Below are 26352 nucleotides of genomic sequence, written 5' to 3'. Positions count from 1 at the left end.
GACTTGCGGACCCTCTGAACCCCCTCTGCTGTGGTTTTCACAAACACAGAGGGCTCTGCACCGCGCATGTATGTCCACATTTTGTCAAAAAGGGCAATCTTTGAGCGCTGTGTTGAGAAAAAAAAAAGATTTTAATACAGCTTTATTATGAAAACTTTCAGTTATATTATGTCTTCCTTTAAGCACTGTATGTTCTGCAATGCTATTATGCTTGGTGTAAAATTGTACAGAAAGAATACACAAGCTATGAGTTGATATGAGTTGTTTCCATAGCTTCAGAATATGCACTGAATATCTCTTACCCTAAAAAACTCTTTTGTGGAGCCAGAGTCCAGAGTCCCATAAGCGATCTCAGTCTGTTTAGCCAGGTCCTCGGCACTTTCAATGGGAGAAACCATTCTTTCAACCGTCAGAAAAGCAGCCAGGTTAGCAGTGTAGGAAGAAATGATGATTAAGGTGAAAAACCACCACACGCCACCAACGATGCGTCCAGACAGAGATCTGTTGTACAGACAAAAAAATAGAAAGAGCTAATGACTTATATTTATCTGTTTTTTTTTTTTATCATATTCTAACAAAACATAGAAAAAGGATTCAATAGCTGTATTGAGATAACTTTTATGCAGTGGATGTTTCAACAATTTTCTAGAGATGTGGACCACTTGAGGCAGGTAATTTACCATGAATCACAAAATATTCCTAGACTTAACCATGCACAGCTTTGAAAAGATTTTTTTTCTTCATATTTTATCAAAGGCAGGTTTCAACCATAAATGCAGTCACTGTGTGATGTAGGGCATGGCATTGTGATTTGGTATATTTATTTTGGTTTATTTTTAGGTATATCCATTTGAAAATAGCACAGCACAAACCGACCAAACAATACTCTAGTTGGGATGTACTAGTTTATCTCTGAGACTACAATAATGCTAAAGATCCATAAAACCATTTTCTTCCACTTTTCCAAATTATGGTTGCAGTGGGAGGCTGGAGACTATCCCAGCGAAAAGCAGGGTACACTCTGGATAGTGTGCCAATCTAAAGCAGGGCTAACATAGTGGGACAGACAATCATTTGCACCAATCACTAATTAACCTAACCCCACTAAATGGGTGTCTTTGAACTGTGGGAAGAAGCCAAAGTATCCTGAGACAACCCACATAAACTTGGGTAAATATGCAAACTCTACACAGAAAGGCTCAATCTAGAATGTGGATTTGAACCCAGGCCCTTTAGGCTGTGAGCAACAGGGTTAACAAAGAGAAGCAGTGGTTACTCTTAATTTACCATAAAACATGTTTGGGATGAGGTGTGGGATAAAAAAGTTAGGTCAACACAACACAAATGTCTACTCACAAAGTAGTAAATCTACAGTTAAAATATTAATTTTACACTAAATTCTGTAAAAAGAATAATTTTATAACTTTTCATCTAAACAAAAGTAAATAAAACCAAATAAAGCCAAGACATACAGAATGTATGAAGAATATAACAAAGTGGATGGTTTGGTTACATGCTCAAACATAACATGTTACTAACTAATGCTCTCCATCCTCGTCATCCACTTTTGATTTGAGAATCTATGCTACAGTGCTTTACGCTGGACCTCTAAGTTATAAACCCAACAATATTACAACCCCTAATCCTATATTGCTAGCAGAGCTAAAAATACACTTGGTTGATGAATACTTTGAAGCTCTAAAATCATTTTTTTCTCATTTTTAGGTAGTTCTGGTGGAATATCACTTATCATTTACTTATACTTACAGCATAAATTTTCTTAAATTAACGCAATATGGAAGTTGTGGATTTTTCTGACTTACCTAGGAGAGATGTCACAGCCTTGTCGCATAAAGGCTCCAAGGGAGAACCACAGGCTGTTGAATATGCCAAACTCATTAGTAGACTCATTGGTCTGGATCTGCCCGTCCTCATACTCCTCAGTGTGCCACTCGTAGGGGCTGAAGCGGCTGACGAGGAACAGCACCACGCTGACACCAATGTAAGCAAAAACTATACACATCCAAATCTCATAAGCCAGTGGATCCAAGAAAGAGAAAACTCCAGGCTTGGATTTCTGAGGCTTCTTGATCATGATGGAAATGCCCAGTGACATGAAAGGCTTGGAGAAGTCAATCACTTCCTCTCGCACCAATGTGATGGTCAGAGGAGCCACTGCGATGTCTGCTTTCTATCAAACCAGAAGGCAAAGAAAAAAAAGGCAAAAAAAGGTTTAAGAAATACCACTTGAGATTACAGGGGCTCTCAATCAAAGCTATCTCATTGAAAACCTTTAAAGCATGCATTCGAATGAGTAGATCAACTCACCCCATATACCAACTCTCCAACCATCCCATTCCAGATTTTGGTCTCTGCATCTCTTGCTCCATATTTTCCATCCCCCACTATTTTCAGTTGATATTTGAAGCCACAGTGCTTCGCTATCTCAGCAGCAAGATCTACACAGTAACCCTCGTAGCGCTCATTGTCTACAAAAAGGTCAGCGTTCTTTTTCAGCATTACATACGGAGCTTCCTGAAGGACAGGAAAAAAGAGCAGCACACATGAATTCAGCACATATGAATTACCTTGTGAAACACAGTATAGCCTTGTAGCGTGAAATCAGTGATCTGGTGTTATTCTACATATATTTAACTACATATATTTAACAAAAACAAGGAAAAAAAACCAACACTTTTCTCCGTAAAGGGAAAAGTGTCTAAATTAAAGTGTTAAGACATCTATTCATAAAATAAGGTACCCAGTGGTCCAAGAACGGAGACACTAAAACCACAATTAAAAGTACGCAATTAGTTATGGACTCATTATTAAACATACCAAAATGGTGGTCACAATAACGGTCTTGTTTTCCATTCCTGTTGTGTCATTTGTAAAGACATCTGATTTGGTGACAGCCATTTTATCCATTTCATTCCAGTATCCAATCTGTTGGAAAAAATAAGCAATAAATTCAAGAAAAAGTAAGTGCTGCTTTAATGGACAGCTTGAGCCTTGAATTCAAACTATATAGTCTCAAAAATTTTCCAAACGCTCAAATCTTGTATAGATATTCATCTTCTATTCAAATTGGATATCAAGAGACTTACTTTTACAGGACCATTACTCTTTAATTCCATTATATTCACTGAGTAATTGACTCTCTTGCCATGCTGGTCAAATTGGATGTTTCCTGTCAGTCCTTCCACTCGAACCTTGGAAACACAAGATCAGACGTGTGTAAGACTGATTTGACATGAATAAATCTGTGTGACGAGCAAACAGTGGTAGTGGGCTTATGTGGAAGGCAATAATTAAAAACATGGAAGCTATCATTGTTGTTCTTATTAATTATGATCAGTCAAGTAACACCATTCACCATTCATTTGCAGGTTAAAAGTTGAGATTTTCAAAGTTAAATTAATTCTTGATGTTGTCTGGGTCATGCAAATGCAGTTTTGTCAGGATGAATAGGTAATAAATGTCTCATAAATCCTTTCAGGGCTTAATCCGTAAATAGCTGCCAATTTGAACAACAAGGATGAAATGCTCTTTGCTAAGTCATCAGGAGACGATTGGGACAGTTTCAGAGAAGTAAAATACTAATGTGCTAATAAGGATCTTTTTTACGTGTCTTTTTACTTGTCTGAAGTAATACAGTCCTCAAAAACATATTCACCCAGAGTTTCATTGCCCAAAAATCAGTGCATTGTGATGTTGTCACGACCTCATCCAAGTTCCCTAAAGTGACATCCATTTGGATCGGTTAAGTGAGAAGTGTTCTTTGCTCTTTGTTTCCTATGACTCCCCTCTTCTTGAGTGTTTTACCATGATACCTAATGACTTCAAATACTTCTTTGTGCTGAGCTACGAGGCAGCAGAAAGTCTGAATGAACCCAGTGGTGTCCAGATTGAAGAGCATAAACTCAGCATGTATTCAGAGAACATTCATTAACCAAAGGAACTAAAGTAGAAAGAATGGGAAGGATCCTCTTGATTTTTTTCAGGGAAAATCAGCATTTCTAAAATGCATTTGGTGGAGTGGATCTCTTAACTTCACAACATGGAAACTCAGATTTTCGACATACATCCTCTCATTTAGTTGACAAACTTGAAAAATCACCAAAGTTTAAGTTCCATTTTCAGTTGGCAAGTCACTGTATTGCATGAAAGCTGTTACATAGGTCTAGACTTAAGTGCTGATGTGTTACTAGTTGTTTCCTATATGGATGGCACGTCAGTACACTGCATACTATACTCACAATGTAAAATCCATATTAGATGTTACATAGTCTGTAACAGTGTTCAATCAAACTCACAGGTTATTTGTTTAGTTAAGTTGATTTGAGACCAAGAAGAAACCTCTTTAACTGCAGAAGAAGATGGATGGATGGATGGATGGATGGAAAAACTAAAAATGAAAAACAAATTGAAACGTCCTTTCAAAAAGAGATGAGGGGGGGAAAAAAACAAACTTGTCACACACTGTGTTAATACTGTGATATTCATCTAGCCGTAGAACCCCCCTTTGGGAAAATATTAAAGTTAAAATATTAGGTAAAAATAGGTAGCATAATATAAAGTTTGATTCTCTCTCACTTTCACCTCACTTTGGGGGACATTTGAAGGTAAGAGCCATGTGATCTTGGGAAACTAAACATCACTGATCAGGTTTTGAGAGCAACATAAATTGATTTGGAAGAGATCCAACACCCTTGGATCGGCTTATCTTCTGACATGTTTGATCACAACCCAGGACAGCATCTCTCTGTCTTCATGGGGTGGTTAAAGGCAGCTAATCTTGATCTTTTATAAGTGTATCCTGACTTCCAGGGTGCCAGACAAAAAAACATCAAAGGCAAGAACTGATCAATTTTGGAAAAGCTTTCTGAGACATTTCCAACTGATACCTTTATCATTAAAAGAATCTCATCCTAGAAGCTGTTTTGGACACTTTTTTCTGCTCTGCATTAAGAAAGAGTGTAGATGGACAAATCAGTGTGGTACAGATAAAGACATAAAAAGAAAAGAAAAAAACATTTGAGAACCGTGTTACTGATCTTTCAGAAACTCAACATGATAACCATGAATAACTGATGCAGCATCATAGTTTACCATCAAATTAATCTCTATTTAGTGTGTTTCTTCTTCTTCTGAGAGCATATTTCTCTGTGTACATATGCACTGTAGAAATCAATCTTTGACAAGTACTTTCTACCTCGATGCGTTTTAAAATGCTATTCTTTTAATGTGTCTACTGTTACCACTGCAATGAATCCTCACCAGCAAAAGAGGTGAGTTACCTGTTTCAGTGCTCGCTCAATCTCCACACCCTGAGCCCATGGCACAGCAGGATTAGCCAAGCAGTCACCAGTGTTGGCCCTCCTGGTAAAGTCAATGCGTTGTTTATGAAGGTATCGAAAAGCTTCTGTCATCACCTGAACGGCGTCATAGGTCAGCGCAGATGTATACTATGGCAGAAAATTGGAGGAGATTATACATGAATTATATATTATATATAGATGAATAATGAAGGACTGTATTGCCATCTGGTTAAACATAACTAGTTGACAAAAAAAGGCTTTAACTGTAAGCTCCGTATTCACACATTGAATAAATATAGTTGATCAAATAAATAAATGATATTTATCTGACATTCTGCACTAGATTACACAGTGCATTATGCTTTATCCACTGTCTTTCCCTAATTAGACAGCATATGATATATCATATGTTTGATGCTGGTGCTTTCTTTGTTTATGTATTTTTGTAGAGCAGTTTTGTTGTTTTGTAAATGTCAAAACTTGAGTGAGTGCTTTTTTTTAATCAGTGTGGCCTTAAAAACAGCTTGAACTTTCCCAGTTACAAAAAAACGAAGGCTACTTTTGGCAATGACTATGCAGCTCTGGTTATATTTTAATGTAAATTTATCTGATTTGTGTGTTTGCCAAAACTGAACATGCCATTCCAATTTCCAAAAAGCTGACTTCATGTGGGCTGGTATAGTAGAGTAAACTAAACAGAATAATCATTGATGATTTCAGTATTATATCGCCTCATATGTGCATGTTAAAACTCACCCTTATTTTACTGTCAGCTCCAGGATATTCTTTTTCTTCTAGTGCCTCCCATCGCTGATCAAATTTGGAAACCAAGGGATCATCAAAATCAACAATCTGAAAGCCTGAAACATTTGCTCCACCATACTGAATTTTGGACAGGTCTCCATCAATGAAACCCTAAAAAAACAGATCAAAATGAATTATTCCATCAATTAATACACTTATAAAGTCATTCTTTAAAGAAAAAGTTGTAAATGTTGTTTACACTCACCAGATTGGCTATAATGTAGTGGTAGCCTTTAACATGTCTGCCAATTGTGATGACCTACATTGTTGTGAAACACATGTGCATTAAAACAACATATAGGACACCTCGTGAAGGAAAAAGCAATTCTTAGTTGACAAAAACAGCTTAATAAAATGCTTGATTGAAGTTCCTCTTGTATGCCATTTTACACTGTTTGACAACTACACTTATAAGAAAGTACAATCTAAATCTGCCACATATTTATTCAGACATTATTAATTTGTTTCAATCAACCCTCACATGTCTGACAGTCTTGGCCGTTATCACTTTAAAAAACATTGTCACTTATAGTCGCAGCTATTGCTAGACAGAGATATCAAGTTCTGACGCCAGTTTTCTTATCAGAAAAGACAAAAGCAAAAAACTAACATATCTCAACCAGACCCCTTTTCAGTACCTCATATAAATGGCACACCTGAAACTAATCCCGCTGCTTGACTGACACCTTCGTTTGTCAGGGCTGCTACTTGATGCAGATTTGAATAATAACGTCTTGCATCTCCTATGTAAATGTCTTTGACATAAAGCAAGAAACTTCCACCTCGACAGTCTCTGTTTTTCCCTGATAAAGAGGCAACGAGGCTGTAGACATTGATTTCAGTCAGCATTTGGTTAAACAGACGTCTGCATGCTTTAAATGCTAATCAATATGCCTCCCTCGTGAGAAAAAGGTTAAGTAAAAATAGTCTGCTTATGTGCATTTGTTTTCCCTTTAATTGCAGTTTTGTTTACAGCCTAAATGAACAATTAGCATAATTGTTATGGTGCCTTTCTACATCTGCTGGACTGCATGGTCCATGTGACAAGGCTACTTTTGTAAGTGCTTTGTCAGATACACGTATTTCAACTGGATCTTACTTTTCTCCTACAGGAGTAATTAAAGGACAACAAGGTTGTTAGCATTTCCTGCACCCCCCTTTTTTAATCACCACAGATCCATTCCCAGTGCTATTTACACTTCCCAGTAGAGTTTTTACATTTTTGGACTCTATTAGTTCTAATATCATGTATAATTTAAGCACGAAATAGTAAAAACATTTGTTTTTTGCTTTCAATGTTTTGCAAATGTACATTTTTTTTAGCTTTCTTTACAAACAACAAGCCACTGATCATTATACCGATGGAGCCTACTGCATGTAATTACTTTACCCAGAAATTACTTACGAGAAAGACTACCAAATAATAATAATAATAATAATAATCTACAATGTACCTGTTCCATAATGTCCTTCACTTTATCCTGTTCACAGTCCAGTATCACCCTCCTCTCTTTTTTGTTCTCCAGATCTTGGAACAGTGAGCGGTAGGCCTCATCCTTTCTCTCATCTTTAAGGTTTCCCACATTAATGGCAGTTACCTGCCACTTTTTCTCTGCTGCGGTGTCCAGAACAATTTGCAGTGTTGTCAGGCCTGAAGAAAAGATTGACACAGAGTTAAAATATTAATCATGTTGTGTCTCTTTATGCTTAACATATGCATATGTTTTATAATGGTTTTAAATTATTAACTGCACATTCTCTTTAGTCCCCGAGATATTTTTGGCCCTATGGCATTTTAATGGCTCAATGCAGTAATCATGATATGCAGATTTCAAACCTCAAATTTCAAGAAGTCACAGCAAGCACGCGAAAATAAAAATGTGGGACGCAGAAAAACAAAAAAGAAATGCAAGAGCCTAGCAGAAGCAGACATAGTTTGAAGAAAAAAAATAGACCAGCAGACAAGACCCGTTCAAAAACATTCTCATCTGCTTGTTGAAACCCAGTGAAGGTTTTACAGCGACTCAGTGCCTTATGTAAAGAGCTCATCAAGATGAGTCACAGGTATTCTGGCATGAACCTGACCAACATGTGGGAGGAAAGTGGGTCTAACAATACACTTGACTGCATCAATACCAACATTTCATATTTCATTTCTGCTCTATTACTGTATGTTTTAAAGGAGTAATTGAGTATTTTGCTTATTTTTTTCACAGTACAATCTATCCTGAACGTCCACTCATAGTCTTTGTCTGATATTTTGAATTGCAAGACCTTCAGAAAACCTTGAAAAATAAGTGTCTTCAGCAAAATCTCTTACAGTATGTGATCACTTATTTTGACCGTACTGTTTATTCCAATATGTAATATAAACAAAATGTTCAGTGAATAACTGACACAGCTGGTGCAGTTAGCTGTAGCACTGGTCAGTCAGTGTGATGTGTAGTGTGGTGAAGGCAAAGATATCATGTCTGTTTCAGATTATATTCGCATCATCCTCTCTGTCTGGTTTCACTGTTGAATCTTTGCTGTTATTGATTGCTGGTCTGCTGAGGGCAGTTAGAAAGCGGTTTAATGAAAAGGTTGAGTCTTTCATTCTGACTTGCCGGTGAATTACAGATGTAATCAATTTCATGCGACGCGGCTTTGATTTTATATGAGGAAAATGGAGACTTGCAGTTTTATCTGAATGAACTATTCATCATAGATGCATTAAGGTCAAAGTAGTGGTTAAATGTGTTTTATTGATACTTAAGAAATTAGATAAATGAAATGAAATTTAAGTTCTGAGTAATATGCAGTGAAAATAATTAAACAACAAAGGCAAAATGCTAGTTAGCATTGGCTGAAGTCAAATATAATCTAGATAGTGCATCTCTGTGGACTGTACTTATAGTCAGTAGCTGCTCTGTTGGGCACACCTTACTAATAAAACCTTTTGCATCCACAACTGCCTTATTTCTTTGTTGCATAGATTCAACAAGTTGCTGAAAACCATTCTCAGAGATGTTGGTCCATGTTTACATGATGGCATCATGCACGTCCTGCATCTTTGTCAGATGAACATCCATATTGGATTGAAACTGTGGCCCTTTGAGTACAGTGATTTCATTGTCATGTTTGAGAAACAAGAGTGAAATTATCTTAGCTTTGTGAAATCGTGTGTTATCCTACTGGAAGCAACTATCACAAGATGGGTACACTATGGTCATAAAGACATGGACATGTGCGCAACAATACTCAGGTAGGTTATGCATTTTAAACAATCAGTTAGTAACAAAAACCCCAAAGCTTGCCAAAAAAGTATACCCTGCAACACTGTAGCGTCTTTTTTCTATTCTAAGCTGGCAGAAATGGTCTTCTGTTGTGATCTTCTGCTACTGTAGCCATGTGCTTCAATGTTTAATATATTTTGTATTCAAAGATGCTTTTTCTGCACACCTTGTATGTAAGCGGTTATTTGAGCTGCTGTTGGTATCAGCATGTAGAAAGCAGGCCATTCTCCCCTGACCTCTGGCATCAACAAAGCATTTATGCCTAGAAAAATCCCAGTAGACCAGCGGTTTCTGGAAGACTCAGACCAACATGTGACATCAACAAATGTCCCGCATTCAAAGTCAATTTTATCACCTTTTCTGTGGCCATCAAATTAGCTGATGAAACATTTGCATTAATAAGTAATTAAATGTATTAAAATATATTGTCCACCCCAGTGTACCCTTTAACTTTATAACTAGATCACATCCCACCCTACACTCTTTTTACCTGAAAGACTATATCACCATGTAATACTAGTTTGTTCCTGTGTATTTAGTGTTAAAATATATACCGTATTTAGTATTTTGCTTTTGTTACAAGTTCAATGACATTTGTAAATGTAATTATTTCATAAAAAAGGACATCATTGATTTTGTTACATTCACTTTAAGTCATTCAATGTTGTATATAATGTAAGAATATATGTGACTTTTTCGGTTATATAATATTTTATAATTATTCACAAACCCATGATTTTGCACGTTTTGCAATGAACAACAAATACCTCTTTCAGTGGTCTAAAGCAGCACTTAAGTTAAATGTTTCCTTTACTACCTTTTACATTTGACAATTTTTTATTATATTGAATCATGACTCCAAATACATGAGAACATGTACAATACGATGTAAAATGTTTAATTAAGGGTCAAATAGGCTCAGATTAAATAGAGGATATTGATTCGATTCCTACAAATTCATCCTCACATTAGCTATAATCTGTTTAACAAATTGTGTTCCCATATATCTGCTGAAAGTCCAACATCCTTCCCCAGAGTGAACCTGTTATTCTTTGCTTAATGCCTATTGAAGCACCACTTAAATCAATTGCAAGTGTTTAAAGGCTTTGTTTTAGGAAGAAATAGCAGGGGTTGTGATTGCCTACAGGTCTGCTATAACAGAACTTGAATCTGCAAATTTTTTATTTGGGTTTATTTTTTGTTTATTTTAATCTAGATTCAAACATGTAAATGTTTGAATGATGTTTAGATAAAAGTATGGAAATTATAAAAAAAAAACCCAGACTGGTACAATTGTAATATTTGACAGCAGAAATAGCTATTTTAGTGCTTATCACTGCTGTAGACAGCGCTTTTATTTGACCTTGATTAATTAAGCATAAAGTCTCCAAGCACGAGTATGTGACCTTATTTAGACAACAGTGGATTTCTAATATATTAGCAAATGCTGGCATGCTTAGTGCTGGGAAGGTTACTTTTAAAATGTATTCCACTACAGATTACAGAATACATGCCCCAAAATGTATTTTGTAACGTATTCCGTTACATTACTCGATGAGAGTAACGTATTCTGAATACTTTGGATTACTTAATATATTATCATGCTTTTTACAACTACATGAATGTACTATTGCTGTGTGATTTATTACTGTTACTGAAGGTCCGCGGCTCCGAACCGTAGTAAAGGGACCTCTGGCTAATACTTCAGGTTCAGTGTGGGGCTAGTAGCCGAAAAATAGCTTTACTTTGTTGTCTGGGTCAAATTTGAGACAGAGAGAGGCGTTGAAAGGCTGCTCCAACGGAACTTATTGTTTCGGAGGAAAACACGAACACGGTGTACAGTCGAGTCTTAATAGCTTACTTACAACTGGGCTCGTCAGGCACTCTTCTTGGCTGCAGTGGTTATTATTATATTTACATGCTTCCAGCTCCCGTTTCTACTCGATGACAGCTCATACTTTTCCACTCACCTTTTTCTCCCTCCCTCGCTCACAGATACATAATGGGTATGGCAGTCCATTCTCCCTGCAGCACGGACTACACTGCCCATGAGGCTACATTCTTTAGGGCTGTAGAAAACATGGACGACGCGACAGCTCCCCAAAAATGAATGCCAAAACGTCTCTATTGCCCCCTGGTGTCTGGCTGCAGTATAGGTCATAAACCCCGCCTCCTCCATGTTAGCGAATGGGACTGGGGTCAGACTAAAATAAATTAATTCCCCTCAGATAAATTTTTTCCAAAGATTCTTTCTTTTGTCATCAATAGTTCTCATTATGGTGATTTATGTCCAAGGGGTCTCCTTTCCCATAAGTTTGATTCTAATTCCTACCGCGGTGATGTTAAATTGGGGTGTAATGTCATCATAACAGCTTTGACTGACAACTGCAGTCACCGAGAAACTTGTAACGGACTTAGTTAGCAAATTGCATCCATAGACTGTGTAGGTTAACTGCCAAGGCAATTAGACCTGCTAATTAGTGTTAGCCGATCACACAGTTTACTATTGATAAGCACCTAAATTGAAAAGACTGGGCATCGTTTGAGCTTTTTTGGCCTCCTTTTAAATGTACAGGTTGGCCAATCAGAGAGAATGTCCTCAACATTTGCATCAGGGAAGATGTCCCAAGCAAATATTTCCACTTCCTGCTATAAAGCTGAAGTTGCGGTAAGGGAGACCCTTTAGACAAACTTTTTGGAGATGGAAGAAAAAACAAAAGAAAATATGACTAAGTTTTTGTTAGTAATGGTAACTGTACCGTTTTGCTGTAACTGTAACTGCTGTTGGTGTAACCCCACACCCCACGCATGGCACGCAGGATGGGCATCAACCGTGAACCAGTGAATTAGATAAGCACAAGAAAATGGATGAAAGGATAAATGGAGCCCACTGCAAAGTAGTCACATTTTTATCACGTTAGAAAAGATCAGTTGCAGCTCCACTTTTTGAGATATTTATCAGTTGTTTACCAAAAATAGGTTCCCAGTACCTGACCTAGACCATAATATTGGTCTTCTCTTTAACCTACTCTTTAATCTATCTTGATCCATTGTTTAAACAAAGTTACTGGCCATAGCCGACAAGGTATTTGCTGGTTCATGCATTAGCCTCAGTGTTCTAATAGAATTCATCATAACCAGTAACAACTCCATTGCTTCCTTTCTTTCGACTCCCTGAGAAACACCCCCACACATCCTTGCATCATTTACCAACAAGCTTAGTCACTTACAGTCTCTCTCTTTCCTCTTCTCTCTACACTTTGGGTTGCCATGGGAATGAGTGGATCACACTGACCTAATTAGACAGCCATGCAATGATGAAATATGCACAACAGGCCCCTTAGTGCCACAGCGGACGTACAGTAAGGACAGCAGGTCACTCCTAGCATTAGCATGGGGACACTGTGAAACAGCTGGTGCTTCTGATTTTAGAGAGGAACAGTATTTGATTCTGCTGTCAGTCAGAAAGGCTGACTGGTAAGACTTAGCATGCTGGCAAAAGGAAGAAAAGCATAGCAAACACAAGAGATGATTTGTAAAGCAGACAGGACAAATGGGAGGATAACGTTAGTGTATAAAGAGCAGGCAGGATATGTCTTGGATGGGAAAAGGTGCAATGGGAGACTTTAAGAGATGTAACACTATAGAAAGTTAAAGGTAATACAGAGCAGAAATGCTCTAAATCCTTCCTAATCCATCCACTGTGTATCCACTCTAAACTGTGTGTAGACAGCAGCAGTTTCACATCTCTATGTTGATTCACTTCTGTTGCAATAAACCACTTAGTGCTTCATATAAATACTTACATATAAAACTATCTTTGGGAATTTATCAATGTTGCATACCTTCAAAATGACTTCTAAAATTGATCTGAACATTGTCTCTTTTAGCGTGCTGAAAATAAAACAATTAGTCTATGAGCTAAAAGAATAATTTGATGTGTAACATAAACACTGAGTATTCCTGTTAGGATAGAAGACTTAATACTGTTATTCCACTGTAACGAGATAGTACTGAGCTTTTAATTCTGGTTTTTCATTGCAGTAAGAGTGTTAATAGAGAGTGGAACTCTATCTGTGGAAGAGATTTTCTTTTCAGTGTCAGTTGCTCCAGAAGACTGCATTGTGCTTCAAGGGCAAAAGTCACAGAATCACAATTAGCAGGTGACAGCATAAAATGAATTACATGACACAGCAAAGTGAGATAATGCAAAAGCAGGAGTAGATTGTTCTTGAACCTTTTGGCTGCCATCGCCTTTATTACACCTTATTATTAATTGCTATATTAACCATTCTTCTCGAATTCAGCCACAGCCATCTTCCATTTTACCAACTCATATGCCGCTAGCTCAATTAAAAAATACAATTGTCATGCTTATAAAGCATATAGTGTGTTCGACGTTTCAGGTAGTGAGAGAAAATGTCTGCTGGAAGATATAAAATCTTATTTCCAGACTTCGACGTTATCAGTGTCGAATTTTGAAGAATCACTTATGAAAGGGATCAAAGAAAAGGGACGAAATAGATTTGAATATGAAGCAAGCTGGGATATTATAGTTTGAGGGTAGATAATATTTCATGTAGGATAAATTCAGCCCTTGATCTTATCCAGGATTCCAAATACAGGTGTACAGGCTCAGGATAGAGATTATTTATGGCTAAATAATTTAACTTATTCTCTAAAAAAGCTAGTTTTATCATTAAGGGCACCACTACTGCTGTATTAGTGAATGTTTGTGATAACTGCAGACTGTAAAAACATGATGAGTGCTATGGTGACAGTCTTCAGATTCTGTAATCCTTAATCTTGGGAAAAGCCTGCCTGTCTAACTGACTGATAGACCAAAAAGGGTATGGCTTGAATTTTAGGTAGAGTTGGAACCAGAAAAGCAACTGGGTGTGTGTATTTGTATATGTGTATGTATCTGTGAGTTTGTTGTTTAATTGTGAAGTGGAGCTGAAAAATAACACAATATGAACTAAGCATGGTGCAACTTTTCCTCTCAATTAGGATGGTCACACCATTGCTGACATCACATCTCTACGTAGAACAAGTGTGGAAATCAACAGCTTTAGGCCGTATCATCTCCACTGTATGTCAGAGATGACTCTGACTGCCTCTCCTCTAACCTCGCCTTGATATTACATTACACTCTCAAATGGAGGAGGTGCTATAGTTGATTGTATGTGACAAGCTGTTTGTAATGAGCCCATGCCCTTTACCTAGCTTCACCTGTGTTGCACACAGTGGGATAGAAATGTTTTGTCACAGGATAAAAGCGGTTGCTCAGGATTCTGTATTCATTTGATCAACCGCTTCCCTGTAAGGGGACAAGTGGACCAAAAGTGTATCAACAAAATGTCTGTCAGGAGGAATGGGCAAAGTTTGGGTCCACTTATCCTCCATGAGAAAAGGTCACTAGGGGGACATGCGAGCCTTTCCCCTAAGAGGACCAGTGTTCCCAAAAGCTATACTAACAAAAAGCTACATGTATGCTAACTTACAGCTTAACAGAACCAGCAAATTGCTGGATAGATTACTCTTCTGTAGCCCCTTGTGACAACTCAGCAGCTGAAAGTAGCAAACATATAATAATATAGTCTAACTTACAGTTTCTGTGGTTTATATTACAGAATCCAAATATCTGGCCAATAATGCAGTTTTCAAAGTTCATAATTTCACATACATGTTTTACAAATAGCCATAGGATTAGCACTCAAGCTTCCAAGGCTACAAGATAACCAGCTGACAACAGTGGCAGATTTTCTTTAGAGAATTTCATGATGAAAATCCACTCAAATCACACTTTGAAAGCTATAAAACATGTTCACTTCTTACCTCGATCGCTGTCGTAGAGATAGGCAAACTTGTCCCACTTGTAGTACTCAATAAGGCTGAGAAGGGGACCCTTGATATCTGGTCGCATCTGGATAATGAACTGATGACTTCCATCCAGAGGGAAGCTGGGTGTAATGAAGGAGACATGTAGCGTCCCACAAAACGAGGTGATGGTGTTTACAGACTTCTTGTCATAGAATCCAAAAATGGCATACACTCCTCTAGAGAACTGTGAACAGACTGAAGAAAAAAAAATTGTGTTAGGACATTGTACTGAATGTTTACTTCATTGCTTTTAATCCTGATTGAATTAAATTGCAAACTTTCTTTTCACTATTTAGCAGAAAACAAGTTGCTGTCTTTTATACCACGGATGATTTGCCAGAGCAATGTCATATCTTATTTGAAACAAACTCTTCTGACATTTATTTGGGAAGCATACAGTACTCCCTGCTATAATTCATAGCAATGTATATAACCAAGACCTTTATTACCCTCAGTTAGTGCACATTAGGGCCAGAAACAACCATTAAGGGACATCTTTTTTAGTTTCTTTTTCGGCTGATTAATGGATAGTTTCCCATAAGTTCTGTCAGGGGAGTGCTTGTGTTCAACAGCAGCAGATCCAATCTGAGCGAGTCACTTTGTGAAACTTTTATGAAATGACCTATTGCTTTATTTGATATAGTGATAATGACTGTGATTGATATTCTGTTTGACTTAAAGATTCTTTAAAACTCTATATCAACTTTTTAAATGTTCTCTGTTTTATGGTATAGTAACACTGCCCCGAGAAAAATGTAACTATTCCACATATTCACAGGTATATGATTATGGGGCATCCAAATATGCTTCAGTGCACTGCTTCACCACCTTTACCATTAAGAGCAGATGCATCTGTAGAATATTTAATATCCACAATATATTGTGAGATTCCATTAGATTTAATGTTTGCCTTCGTTAACAACAGTTTAATTATATACTGTGTGATTACTCTGTGTTTATATTAGATTACTTGTATTACATCCTCATTCTGCTGACTCTCCAAAAGCACCGTATTCAATAATATAGGACATATGTTCTGGTCCACATAACACCAGGGATGTAACTGGCTTCTAGCATTCATTATGCAAAGATCAGAAGAGAGTACTGAAAACTCAATGGACTGTAAACATAAATGCTAAATGTCTATCTTATCCTTTAGTTGCTTTCGGCAGTGTTTTTTAAACATTTTACTGGAGTAGATAGATTTGCATGCTCCTTGTAAATGTGTATTGATCAAATGTAAGTTAATGAGGGTTATTGACTTTTGTCATGTTTCTTTCAGTGTAATTAATCTAGTGATTTGTTTTTTTGTCCAGTATCATTGTGAGGTGCCTCATTGACAAAGGGAACTGGAGTCTGTGTAACAGATATGTGGTGTGACTATCAGTTTGATATGTTACTTCTGCAGGCTACTAGGTGTTTGTAAAGGTTTACTTCATTTTTGCTGTAATGCTTCATATATGTACACAGGGAGTATTCTTTAGCCACTTTTTCATATTGTTAAATATTACCAGCTTCATTAATGAAATCTCAGCTGAAATTAATTTAATTAAATTCTTTCTCTGGCAAATGACTTACTATTGTCCAGTCAGACTTTGTTCCTGCTGAACACGATCGAATAGAATAGAATAGCACTGCAATAGAGCTGTAAAATTGCAAAAGTTATTTTGGGTCAATTCCTAAAATATCTGGTTGAAATTTGGTCAAATTAAACACCCAACAATCAGTTGATGAAAAGTAAATTACTATTTTCAATGTGCATTTTGGAAAGGAAAGCCTCATTACCAAGCTCTGAGCTCAAAAATCTCATATCTTCCATGATTTTATTGAATGAAACAACAATTTGAGTCCAATTTTAGCTATTTCAGCAAACTGATAAGACGGTTTCCATCCTAAATGAAGATAACACCTCTATTGTTACCATGTGTGTCACTACTTTTGTTTTCAGGTTACTGGAATATTTAAAACAATCACAACGACCAACATGGAAAACACACAAAAATAAGCTTTTTTTAAAAAAACAAATAAGATTGACCATGACTCAAAACTTCAGAGACGTTTGCTCGTGTGCTTGAAGTGCTTGAAGTTTGTGTATTTCGAAATGTGGCCAACACTAAAGTCATGGTGCACTGACACAGGCTAAATTTAATTTATACCTCATTAAACCACTGGAGGTCCATAGAAGCTAGATTTTCACGGTGGTGCCTTCCTGTTTTTTCTTTTCCTGGAAAATATAATTTTAGCAGTTTTTCCTCATCTTTTGGTAAGTGAGTTGAAATATTTAACAGTAGATTAATTGCTCAATGCTGTATACCAAATGATTTTTTTATGAGGCAATGAAAACATTACTTGTTTACTTGTCAAACCTTTGTTTAGAGTTCCTTGGAAAACATTCACCCCATAGTCAAATGCACACACAGCCCTTTAAAAACTGGCTAGAATACCAGTGACTCGCTTTCATCCACCGCCATCATTCATGCACTTCAAATATCTTTAACAATCCATTGACATGAGCAATTAAATGTTCATCACAGCCACCGGAGCCGAACTGTTAACAGTCCAATCACCTCCATCAGTCTGTGACACCATTTCTAATCTTTTTAGCAGATGACACTGGCCAGTAATGTGGCCACAGAGAGATTAGACCTCACTAATCTAATTTCATTTTTTGTCTCCGTGCAAGCTAACAGAACCTAAAGTGTTGACTGTTAACTGTCACAGTCTAACCTGAGAATGATAGTGTACAGGTCAATGAAGTAAAAGTAAATGTCTGTCAGAAAAGAAGTTAGGTTACATGTTAAATAAGTCAGGGTAATTTAAAGGAACAAAGTCTGAAAATATGACACAGGTGGAGAGCTTTGAATTACATTTGAGATAAGCTAAATATAGTTGTAATTTACAGATAATGTGCAACTTTGGTACTGTGGGTACATGGAGACGCTAGCTACTGTAGTTCACAGTAAGTATCTTCCATTAAATTTTTAAAACACTGCTTTTTGAAGTTGCTGCTGAATTGTTCATTTCAGGCCTTTGCTGTTAAATCGGAATTTTGTATTACTTATATTCTTTTCTTATTTTCTGTTTGAGATATTTTCTTAAATAAGATAAAATACTGATCATATTCTAGACAATTACAGTTCACACAAAGAGAATGCCATATATGTATGCAGTTTTGTTTCACTTTGCAGCCTCCTTTTTTCTTTTGCTTTGCACCCCCTTTCCTATTTCAGAATAGCTGGTGAAATACATTTGTAAGTATATGTCATATTTTGTTCCAAGGCATGATAATTGTAAGACTTAAAACCCGCTCTATAACTCACCCTGGCACCATATTTCTTAAAAATGTACCATATTCTAGGTCTCCTGGCACTTATAGAAGCTAAGAGAGTTGCTGCTCTTTTTTTCTGTCGTTGTGTCACATCTGTCCATTGTCATGTTTCTAGCCTTGCTATGCTGACACTCTTGCTGGTGAGCTTGCTGAGTTTGCCCAGGATTAAAACTCACTGAGCTCGTGCTTAGAAACTGGATATCCCCATGACTGTGCTGCAGCTTATGCCAGAGAGAACAGTTTGACAACATGTTACTTTATTACCAAATATGGAAATTCACATCCAGAAGCAATGCGCTGTCTATTTGTCTGTGCAGGGACTGTTCAAAGGACTTTGCCGTCTGTGAAATGTGACAGAAAAAGAATGAAAAGTAAGGTTTTTAATGGGTGAGACTTCTACGTGCACTTCTTCAATAAGGAATTTAGAAATGTTTAATTAAGAAAGAAAAGCCAGCCACAGACAGTAACTCTTAGAAACACTGGGGATTTTGGAAAAGCCATTAAGCCTCTGTCACATCTGACTGCTTTTCAGTGAAACCAGCAAGTATTCACCCTCAGAAATCCCCCTCCAAACGCAGAAAAAGGAGTGATTGGGTAAATCTCTTTTTCTAGTGTTTTCTAGTGTTCTTGAGGTCACCCTAATTATGCACCATGAGCAAAATGTTGAAACAAATCTTATTATTGCTCACTGCTGTGTCTGAAAATTATAGCATGGTGCCAGTTTTCCTTCTCTATCATTCTGTTTATGAAGATAACATGGGGAAAAAATTCAGTTCTCACTAAATTTTGGAATGTTTCAGCAAGATAAACAGACTGTTGATTTGGGGACTTGTAATCCTAATATTGTTGTTACTGACAATAGTGTATAATATAAATAATATATCTCTCTATGTATGTGTCTGTGCTTGTGCATGTTTATCTGGGTTATTTGCATTTGGTTATGCATCCCACTTATTTATTCATTTAGTTTTAAGTCGTTCATCTATGAACCAGTAATGTCAAATAAAAAACTAAAATCTGATCAAGGTAACGTAAAACATAAGGCAGTCGTTATATTAATCTTTACATAAAAACAATAATTAAGCATGTTGCTGTGTGCTTCTGATATATCCAACTGCCTCTGAAATGTCCTAAATCTTTATACAAAACAGAAAGAAAAGAGCAGAAGGGAACAATAACAAGAAAATTGCTTCCTTAAAGTGTTGAATAGAGGATCGCTATACATGGGCACATTCTGTATTGGACTATTTGAACAGAAAATGACACATCTATCATCGTAGAGATTACACAAATATACACTGAAACCCCTGAGATCTTAATATTTAGACTCTTCACCACATTTCAAACATGCTACACTTTGCCATGAAGATGATGGTTTTCTTAAATTTGAGCTTCACTGTATATCAAGACATGCCAACGCAACACTGTTGCATCTGTGTGCATTTTTTCTACACTTTAATTTAATGATTAAATGTGAGTTTTATCAGAACACAGTTAGTTAGATATTTTTTCCATTGAAATTTAGTTATTATTTCATGTACAGTACATTATCTACAGTAATTTGATGCTGATTAATTGACCAATTTGATATCCACAGCAGATGCAGCAGATGCACAGGCACATTAAGGAGAAAACAGCATGTGTTATTACTGTTTTGTTTTTATTTTTGTATTTTGTTTGATTTGTTTTGCCTGAAGTTGGGTTAATCTAATGGATAGAATATGCCATTTCTTGTAACAACTCCATTAGTTCACCCAGCAGTTGCTCCACATTATTTGTGCTTACATAAACACTCATCAGGCACTCCGTGGTCATCAGAAGGTTCTAATCCCTTCATTACAGGATGACGTTAAATGTGCTGCAAAAGTGACTCTGGCACAGTTTATCACCTTCCAAAGAGAAGGTGTACCCTTTGAAATATATTTAGCCGTCCCAATTAGCTGACCTCGTTTTCACCACTGTGGCACTGAAGGCAACTTCGCTGCTCAGCCACTGTTTACATGACTGCTCCGTCACTGATCAAAGATTAAACTTGCATAAATTTGCAACTTCAGCTGACATCTAATATGCCCTGAAATTGTCCAAACAACATGGATGAATTCTGCAAATTCAGTTAATCTCATCAAAACATACTTAAGTCTATCAAAGTATGCCCATAATAATAATATAGTAAAGCTATTATTTTTTAATATTGTCACCATTTTAAATGTGATAAGTATCTAATCATATTTAAGCTTCAACATAGTTTCAATGTATTTTATTTTGAAAATATCAAATCCAGTAAACAGAAATCTTTGGCATATTGGTGCTTTTTATTAATATCTACATAAAGAAAATACACAATTTCCCATTCAGTAGAAAACACTGACTAAAACAGGCATCCAAATCTGACAAACCATCTGGTAACAGAAGGCCAAAATTGGCAAAGTGCTTCAGCAAACTGATGAATCAGTGTAATGCACATGCATGCATTCGCACATGCCACGTCACTGTGGTGATAATCATCAGCAGTCCACTCACATCTAACAGAACTCACTGTTATATATCTCAGCATCTCCAACACTTCTGTTCTCACCACATAAAAAACTGCCTCGAGACCTTAGGGCTTTTATGTAGAACTGATATGTCACCAGTTTGCACAGCATAAAAGCACCCCAAGGAAATTTGTCACTGATATAGTTGTTGCACAGGAAAATTTTGACCTTGGACGTCTACAAAACACTGGAGAAACCTGGTGGCTTGTGGCTTCCCAAAACAACCCAATGGTCATGCTACTGTTTTGTGAAAATGATATTGGAAGATGGAAGGGATTTTTTGTATTATTTTTTTTAAATAATGAAAAAAGGACAAGTTGAGAAAGGACTGCAGTGAAGGACATACTTCATCAAGCTAGAATTCACGGCACTCGTGGGAAGAAAAAATTTTTTTAAATCAAATTTATAGTGTAGGGAATCTTTTTATAACTTATAATATGTTTTCCTCTCAGCAAATAAAAACTAAATTTAATTTTATTCCCTTTTTGCTATGTTGTTTTGATAACCTTTTTCAGGTTTGTTTTCTTTATTTATTATATTTTGACTGCAGTAAAGAAACAAAGGCAAGTTTTGCCAGTAAATGCAAATGAAATATTTAATAAACATACTATTCATTGACAAGTAATCAAAAAATGAGGTTCACGGGACATATATGGGGAGTTATATTTTCATATTTTTCAACATATTTCACTGATTAATGCTTGTTCTATATGCTATATGCATTCACTTTCCTGTTGCGTATTAGATCACAACATTAACTCTACTCATTTTGTAAAGATTTCTGATAAGGTGGGGTCTGTTATGCTGGTAATTAATATAAAATTCCATTGCATACAGGTTAGAAAATTAAAATTCATAAGCCATGTGCTTTAACTGATGATCAGTTTATGTAATATATAAGTATGTAGCAGAATCCAGCAGCTGGTTAGCTTAGCAAAGCATTGAACAGCTGTGCAAAGCATATATAATATATTAGATGTAGATGGCAAGTAAAATGTTTTTTTAGACATCTGTGACAAAATTTAGTTTTTCACTTGTTTTATAACCTCAGTAAATGTTCTTGTTTGTGGGTTTATGGTGAGTTTCAAATTGTATTTTATAAAGCATTAATTCCACCTTGTAAATGGTGGTACCACTAAGCATTAAATAGAAGAAAAAGCATCCTGTGCATTAGGGGTTGTCTACCTTATGCATTGTCCCCAGATATTGAGTTAAATTTGGGTCTGATCTGATTTCAAGAAAACAACATGGGAACAATCAAAATGCCGAATTAGATTCAAAGGCTCCACTGTAGTACAAAGCAAACAGAACTTGCCTAAAAGCACCTTTAAATTCTATTTAAAAATGATTGTTGCATGCATTATATAAACCAATCTAAGTAACTATTGCTCAGAACAGCTGCCAAGAAACTAACAGACTGCAGACTTTATGATAAGCTAAGCTTACAGTAAGAGATAAAGATGTGTGAATCAGTGTTCAACAAACCAAATAACTACCAAACTGCATAAGAACCATTCACTGTTACCAGAAAGAATGTGGTTTCCAACTGCAATTAGCAGGGTTAAAATAAAAATGGCATTTTCATTTTCCTCTTCATTCTAGACAAGAGATGCTTTTAAGCACCTAAAAAAACATCTTTATTGGCTCTCCTGGGTGAACTCAATCTTTTTAGGCCCTTGCACAGTCCTCCTGTGTGTTCAACAGTGCTGTAGGTGATGTAAGGACAGCTACAAGCAGCTTTTTTAACTAAATTTATTGCTGTGTTCCTAAATGCTCTTGTAGTACTGGATTTTTTTTTTAAGTATTTGCATCCTTATCACTGTGGCTCAGATATAGAAAATGGGAAAGAGGTTTCTAACTTAAGGCTCTGACACGGGAACAATTTTGAGATTGCATTTTTTCTCAATTAACACACATTTTAGTGCAGAACAGAATTCCTACTCTTTTGATTCCCAGACATTTTCTTTAAGTTGAAGCCTGTGGTTGTGGTTGATGAGTCAAATAAATGACCTCATGTTTTTTATTTTTTTCCTAGACACTTCTCCTCAGTGGCAAACAATATGAATTCATGGAAGTAAGTGAAGGAAGGATTAAGAACGTACAATATGACATACTTCCCCCTTTCTTATTGTGTTGCTTAATGCAGGCTTGATAAACTGCTAAATTTCTCTTCCCTTTGCAGTTACTCTAGTTGAATTATTTCTTTTATTAAGGCTTTCATCATTTGATTGAAGTAAAATTTATGAATTTCAGTGCTAAACGCTGACAACAACTCTCAAAATAAAGACTCAGTGAAGCCCAAGTGAGTTACTCCACCGTAACATTATTTTTAACATTGATCTTTATAAATGGAGAGTCCTTTCTAAATCCATTGTGCAAACTGTCTTACACAAAGCAACAATTTGACCAGCAGAGACTTTGCAAAGAAAGATGGATGCAGCTTCTACACCTGAAAGGTGACTCCAGTGAAGACGTGCCTTGAAATGGCATTGTTTCAAAAGATCAGCATGAGCCTGGTCCTCTTGTTTCAAAAATATTTCTGACTTGAAGAAGAGTTTCTTGAAGACGTTTCACCTCTTGTCCGAGAATCTTTTAAGCTTCTCGGCTGAAAAATAAAGAAGTCCAGGTGCTTTCTTTCCAAGCTCCTTAAACTACAATGACCTGGATGACTGAGAACATAAACAGATATTCTGACTGTATAGAAATCTAAGAGAACTCACTGTAGTCTCCTTCAATCACTGTGGATTCTGGTGAGTTAATGGTCTCAATTACTAATTTCATGTTTTACTGTTTTACTGAAAATATGATCACCATTTGTTTCCCAAAGCCAGTAAAGCAGGGTATCCAATAAAATGTCAATCTTTTATATACAGTATGTGACAAAAAAACTGAATTTGCCTATTTACCTTGTTGATGGTTCAAAACATATCAAAATATTACCAAGTTATGGCACAAGCCTTAAAGCACAAAAGTAATTCATATGATGATCTGCATCAGTCATGCTGATATTATGGTTTTCTGAATGAATGGATGACGTGCCACTTTAAAATGTGGGACAGCATTAGCTCATTCCCTTTTGTAAGGGATGGTCTAGTGTATCCTTTGCTGAAAGAGGAAAGAAAGGAAGCACTGACTTATTAATTTTTTTGGTAAGTAGAGAATTTGAGATGGTCTTATTATGGCTATCATCCTGACACTTAGGTTACAAAATGTCTATTCATCTGCAACTTAAGAATATAGACTGTAAAACGTGCAACACTTACAGAAAGCAAAATATTAATATGTACTTCGTGTGCTTTATGACTTGTCTGCAGCCCATAAAGGCGTGATCTGGTTTAATTCCCTCTGTAGACTGTTGCCAGGGTAACGTATTTCAGCCATGTTCTCTCTCTACATAGCAGGAAACACAGTACACAGTTAAATGCAGTGTTTAGGCTCTAAAATCTTTCTGAAAACCTCTGGGATAAGGGAATTAGAAATATGGGTAAGATCCCTGCAGTTAAATTTTTATGCATGCAGAAATTGTTCTTCCTGAATTTTACAGTTACATAAACTCATATTTCCTATATGACCAAACTTGTATGTGAAAAATCTCACTTTTTGTATTGCTAATGTGGATATACATGTAGTAAATCTCTGTAGGCTGTTGCCGTGGTGACAGCTCTCAGTCATGCTTTTGAGTGGCCGATAGGACTGGGAACTGTTTTTGTCTGCCTTTGAGCAGCTCTTCCGGCAGCTGGTCTCTAGTAGAACAGTACAGCTCAGTTCTTATCAACTTCTGACCCCCCTCCTCCCATCTCCCATCCTATTTCTCTCTGTCTCCTCTCTTTCTCCCTCCCCGCTTTTGTTCACTGACCTGTTTCCTGCAGGCTTTCTGCCGTGGATAGATGTAGTTTTCACAAGAACAGAGATTGCTGAATGCCCCTATACTAAATACCCAGTGTGTGATCTTAGTACAGAACCCACAATGTCCTGAGCATGATGTACACTTTGACTTTTGTTGCTTTCTAAGCATCTTTGAATGAAGTACAGTTGTGGTCAGAAGTTTACATACACTCATCATACTCTTGAATGTGATGGTCATTTTTCGGCTTTTAATGCATTGTTTAAACTCCTCTTTTCCAGGGTGGAAGTACTGTTTAGCGTACATCTTTAATGAGTAAAAAACAGGAATTGGGTGGACAAGTTTGAATTAATTTAGGATTTTCTCTAATCCACACAAGGTCAAAAAATCATACATATAGACTCTAAAGTTTTACATTCTTTAAACTTTACAACACTAATGCATATTAACTTCTTATCAGTGATCATAATTTACTACAACTGGTTGTTCTTTGCCAGCATTAAAACAATTTGGTTGACAGAACTCATTGGATTGGCCAACAGAACCTGTGAAAGTCCAAAGAACTTTCACAGATTAACTGATTTGACTTGGGAGAGACTCCTTTCTAAACAACTGCAGATTTCAAGATTATCAGACAACTGTATGTAAGCACAAGTGATCTGGATGTGTTAACACCTTTCCCACCATCGGATGAGATGAAATTGGCTAGGATGTTCACCAACAACCCAGGAACCACCAAGGCTCAATAGTGCCATGAATTTAAACACCACTCTCACTATCCACCATGAAGTTTTACATCACTGAGACAGTGCTGGCCAAAAAAGTGCCGACCAAAAAAGAAGCCTTGACGTCTAACTCTACAAGCTCGACTGAAATTTGCAGATGTCCACTTGAACAGGAGGAAAGTTTTATGGTCAGACAAGACAAAACTCGTTCTATTTGGCGTAATGACAAATGGTATGTTTCATGAAATGAAGGTGAGATTTTCAAATAATGCCCAAAATCCATATTTTGAGCATTATATTAGATATTATTCATCCATCCATCCATTCCGACTGGGTTATGGGGGCAGCAGCCTGAGCAGAGAAGCCCAGACCTCCCTCTCCCCAGCCACCTCCTCTAGCTTATCCGGGGAAACACCAAGGCGTTCCCAGGCCAGCCGAGAGATATAATCTCTCCAGCGCGTCCTGGGTCTGCCTCCCGGTGGGACATGCCCGGAACACCTCACCCAGGAGGCGCCCAGGGGGCATCCTTGTCAGATGCCCGAACCACCTCAGCTGGCTCCTTTCGATGTGGAGCAGCAGCTGCTCTACTCTGAGCCCCTCCCGGATGGCCGAACTTCTCACCCTATCTCTAAGGGAGA

The 26352-nt window shown here is 36.9% G+C and overlaps 1 protein-coding gene across 6 annotated transcripts in view; it reads right to left on the bottom strand.

Moving 5' to 3' along the window:
• The window catches only part of gria2b (glutamate receptor, ionotropic, AMPA 2b), a 50751-nt gene that overhangs the window by 6475 nt on the left and 17924 nt on the right, over nucleotides 1-26352 (bottom strand). For all 6 annotated transcript variants that reach the window (XM_026182711.1, XM_026182721.1, XM_026182699.1 and 3 more), the window contains exons 3-13: nucleotides 15239-15478; nucleotides 7580-7776; nucleotides 6331-6384; nucleotides 6078-6236; nucleotides 5301-5468; nucleotides 3108-3212; nucleotides 2839-2946; nucleotides 2329-2535; nucleotides 1824-2191; nucleotides 303-501; nucleotides 1-107 (exon numbers count right to left, since the gene is read on the bottom strand). The exon at nucleotides 1-107 is cut by the window's left edge and continues 141 nt beyond it. In XM_026182711.1, coding sequence (XP_026038496.1) covers nucleotides 1-107; nucleotides 303-501; nucleotides 1824-2191; nucleotides 2329-2535; nucleotides 2839-2946; nucleotides 3108-3212; nucleotides 5301-5468; nucleotides 6078-6236; nucleotides 6331-6384; nucleotides 7580-7776; nucleotides 15239-15478 — 1912 coding nt within the window. The remainder of the gene's footprint in view (nucleotides 108-302; nucleotides 502-1823; nucleotides 2192-2328; nucleotides 2536-2838; nucleotides 2947-3107; nucleotides 3213-5300; nucleotides 5469-6077; nucleotides 6237-6330; nucleotides 6385-7579; nucleotides 7777-15238; nucleotides 15479-26352) is intronic.

The sequence above is a fragment of the Astatotilapia calliptera genome, chromosome 2 (genome assembly GCF_900246225.1).
Source record: "Astatotilapia calliptera chromosome 2, fAstCal1.2, whole genome shotgun sequence".
NCBI classification, from domain to species: Eukaryota; Metazoa; Chordata; class Actinopteri; order Cichliformes; family Cichlidae; genus Astatotilapia; species Astatotilapia calliptera.
The sequence above is the reverse complement of the archived record's forward strand: the minus strand, read 5'-3'. Positions and strand labels throughout refer to the sequence as shown.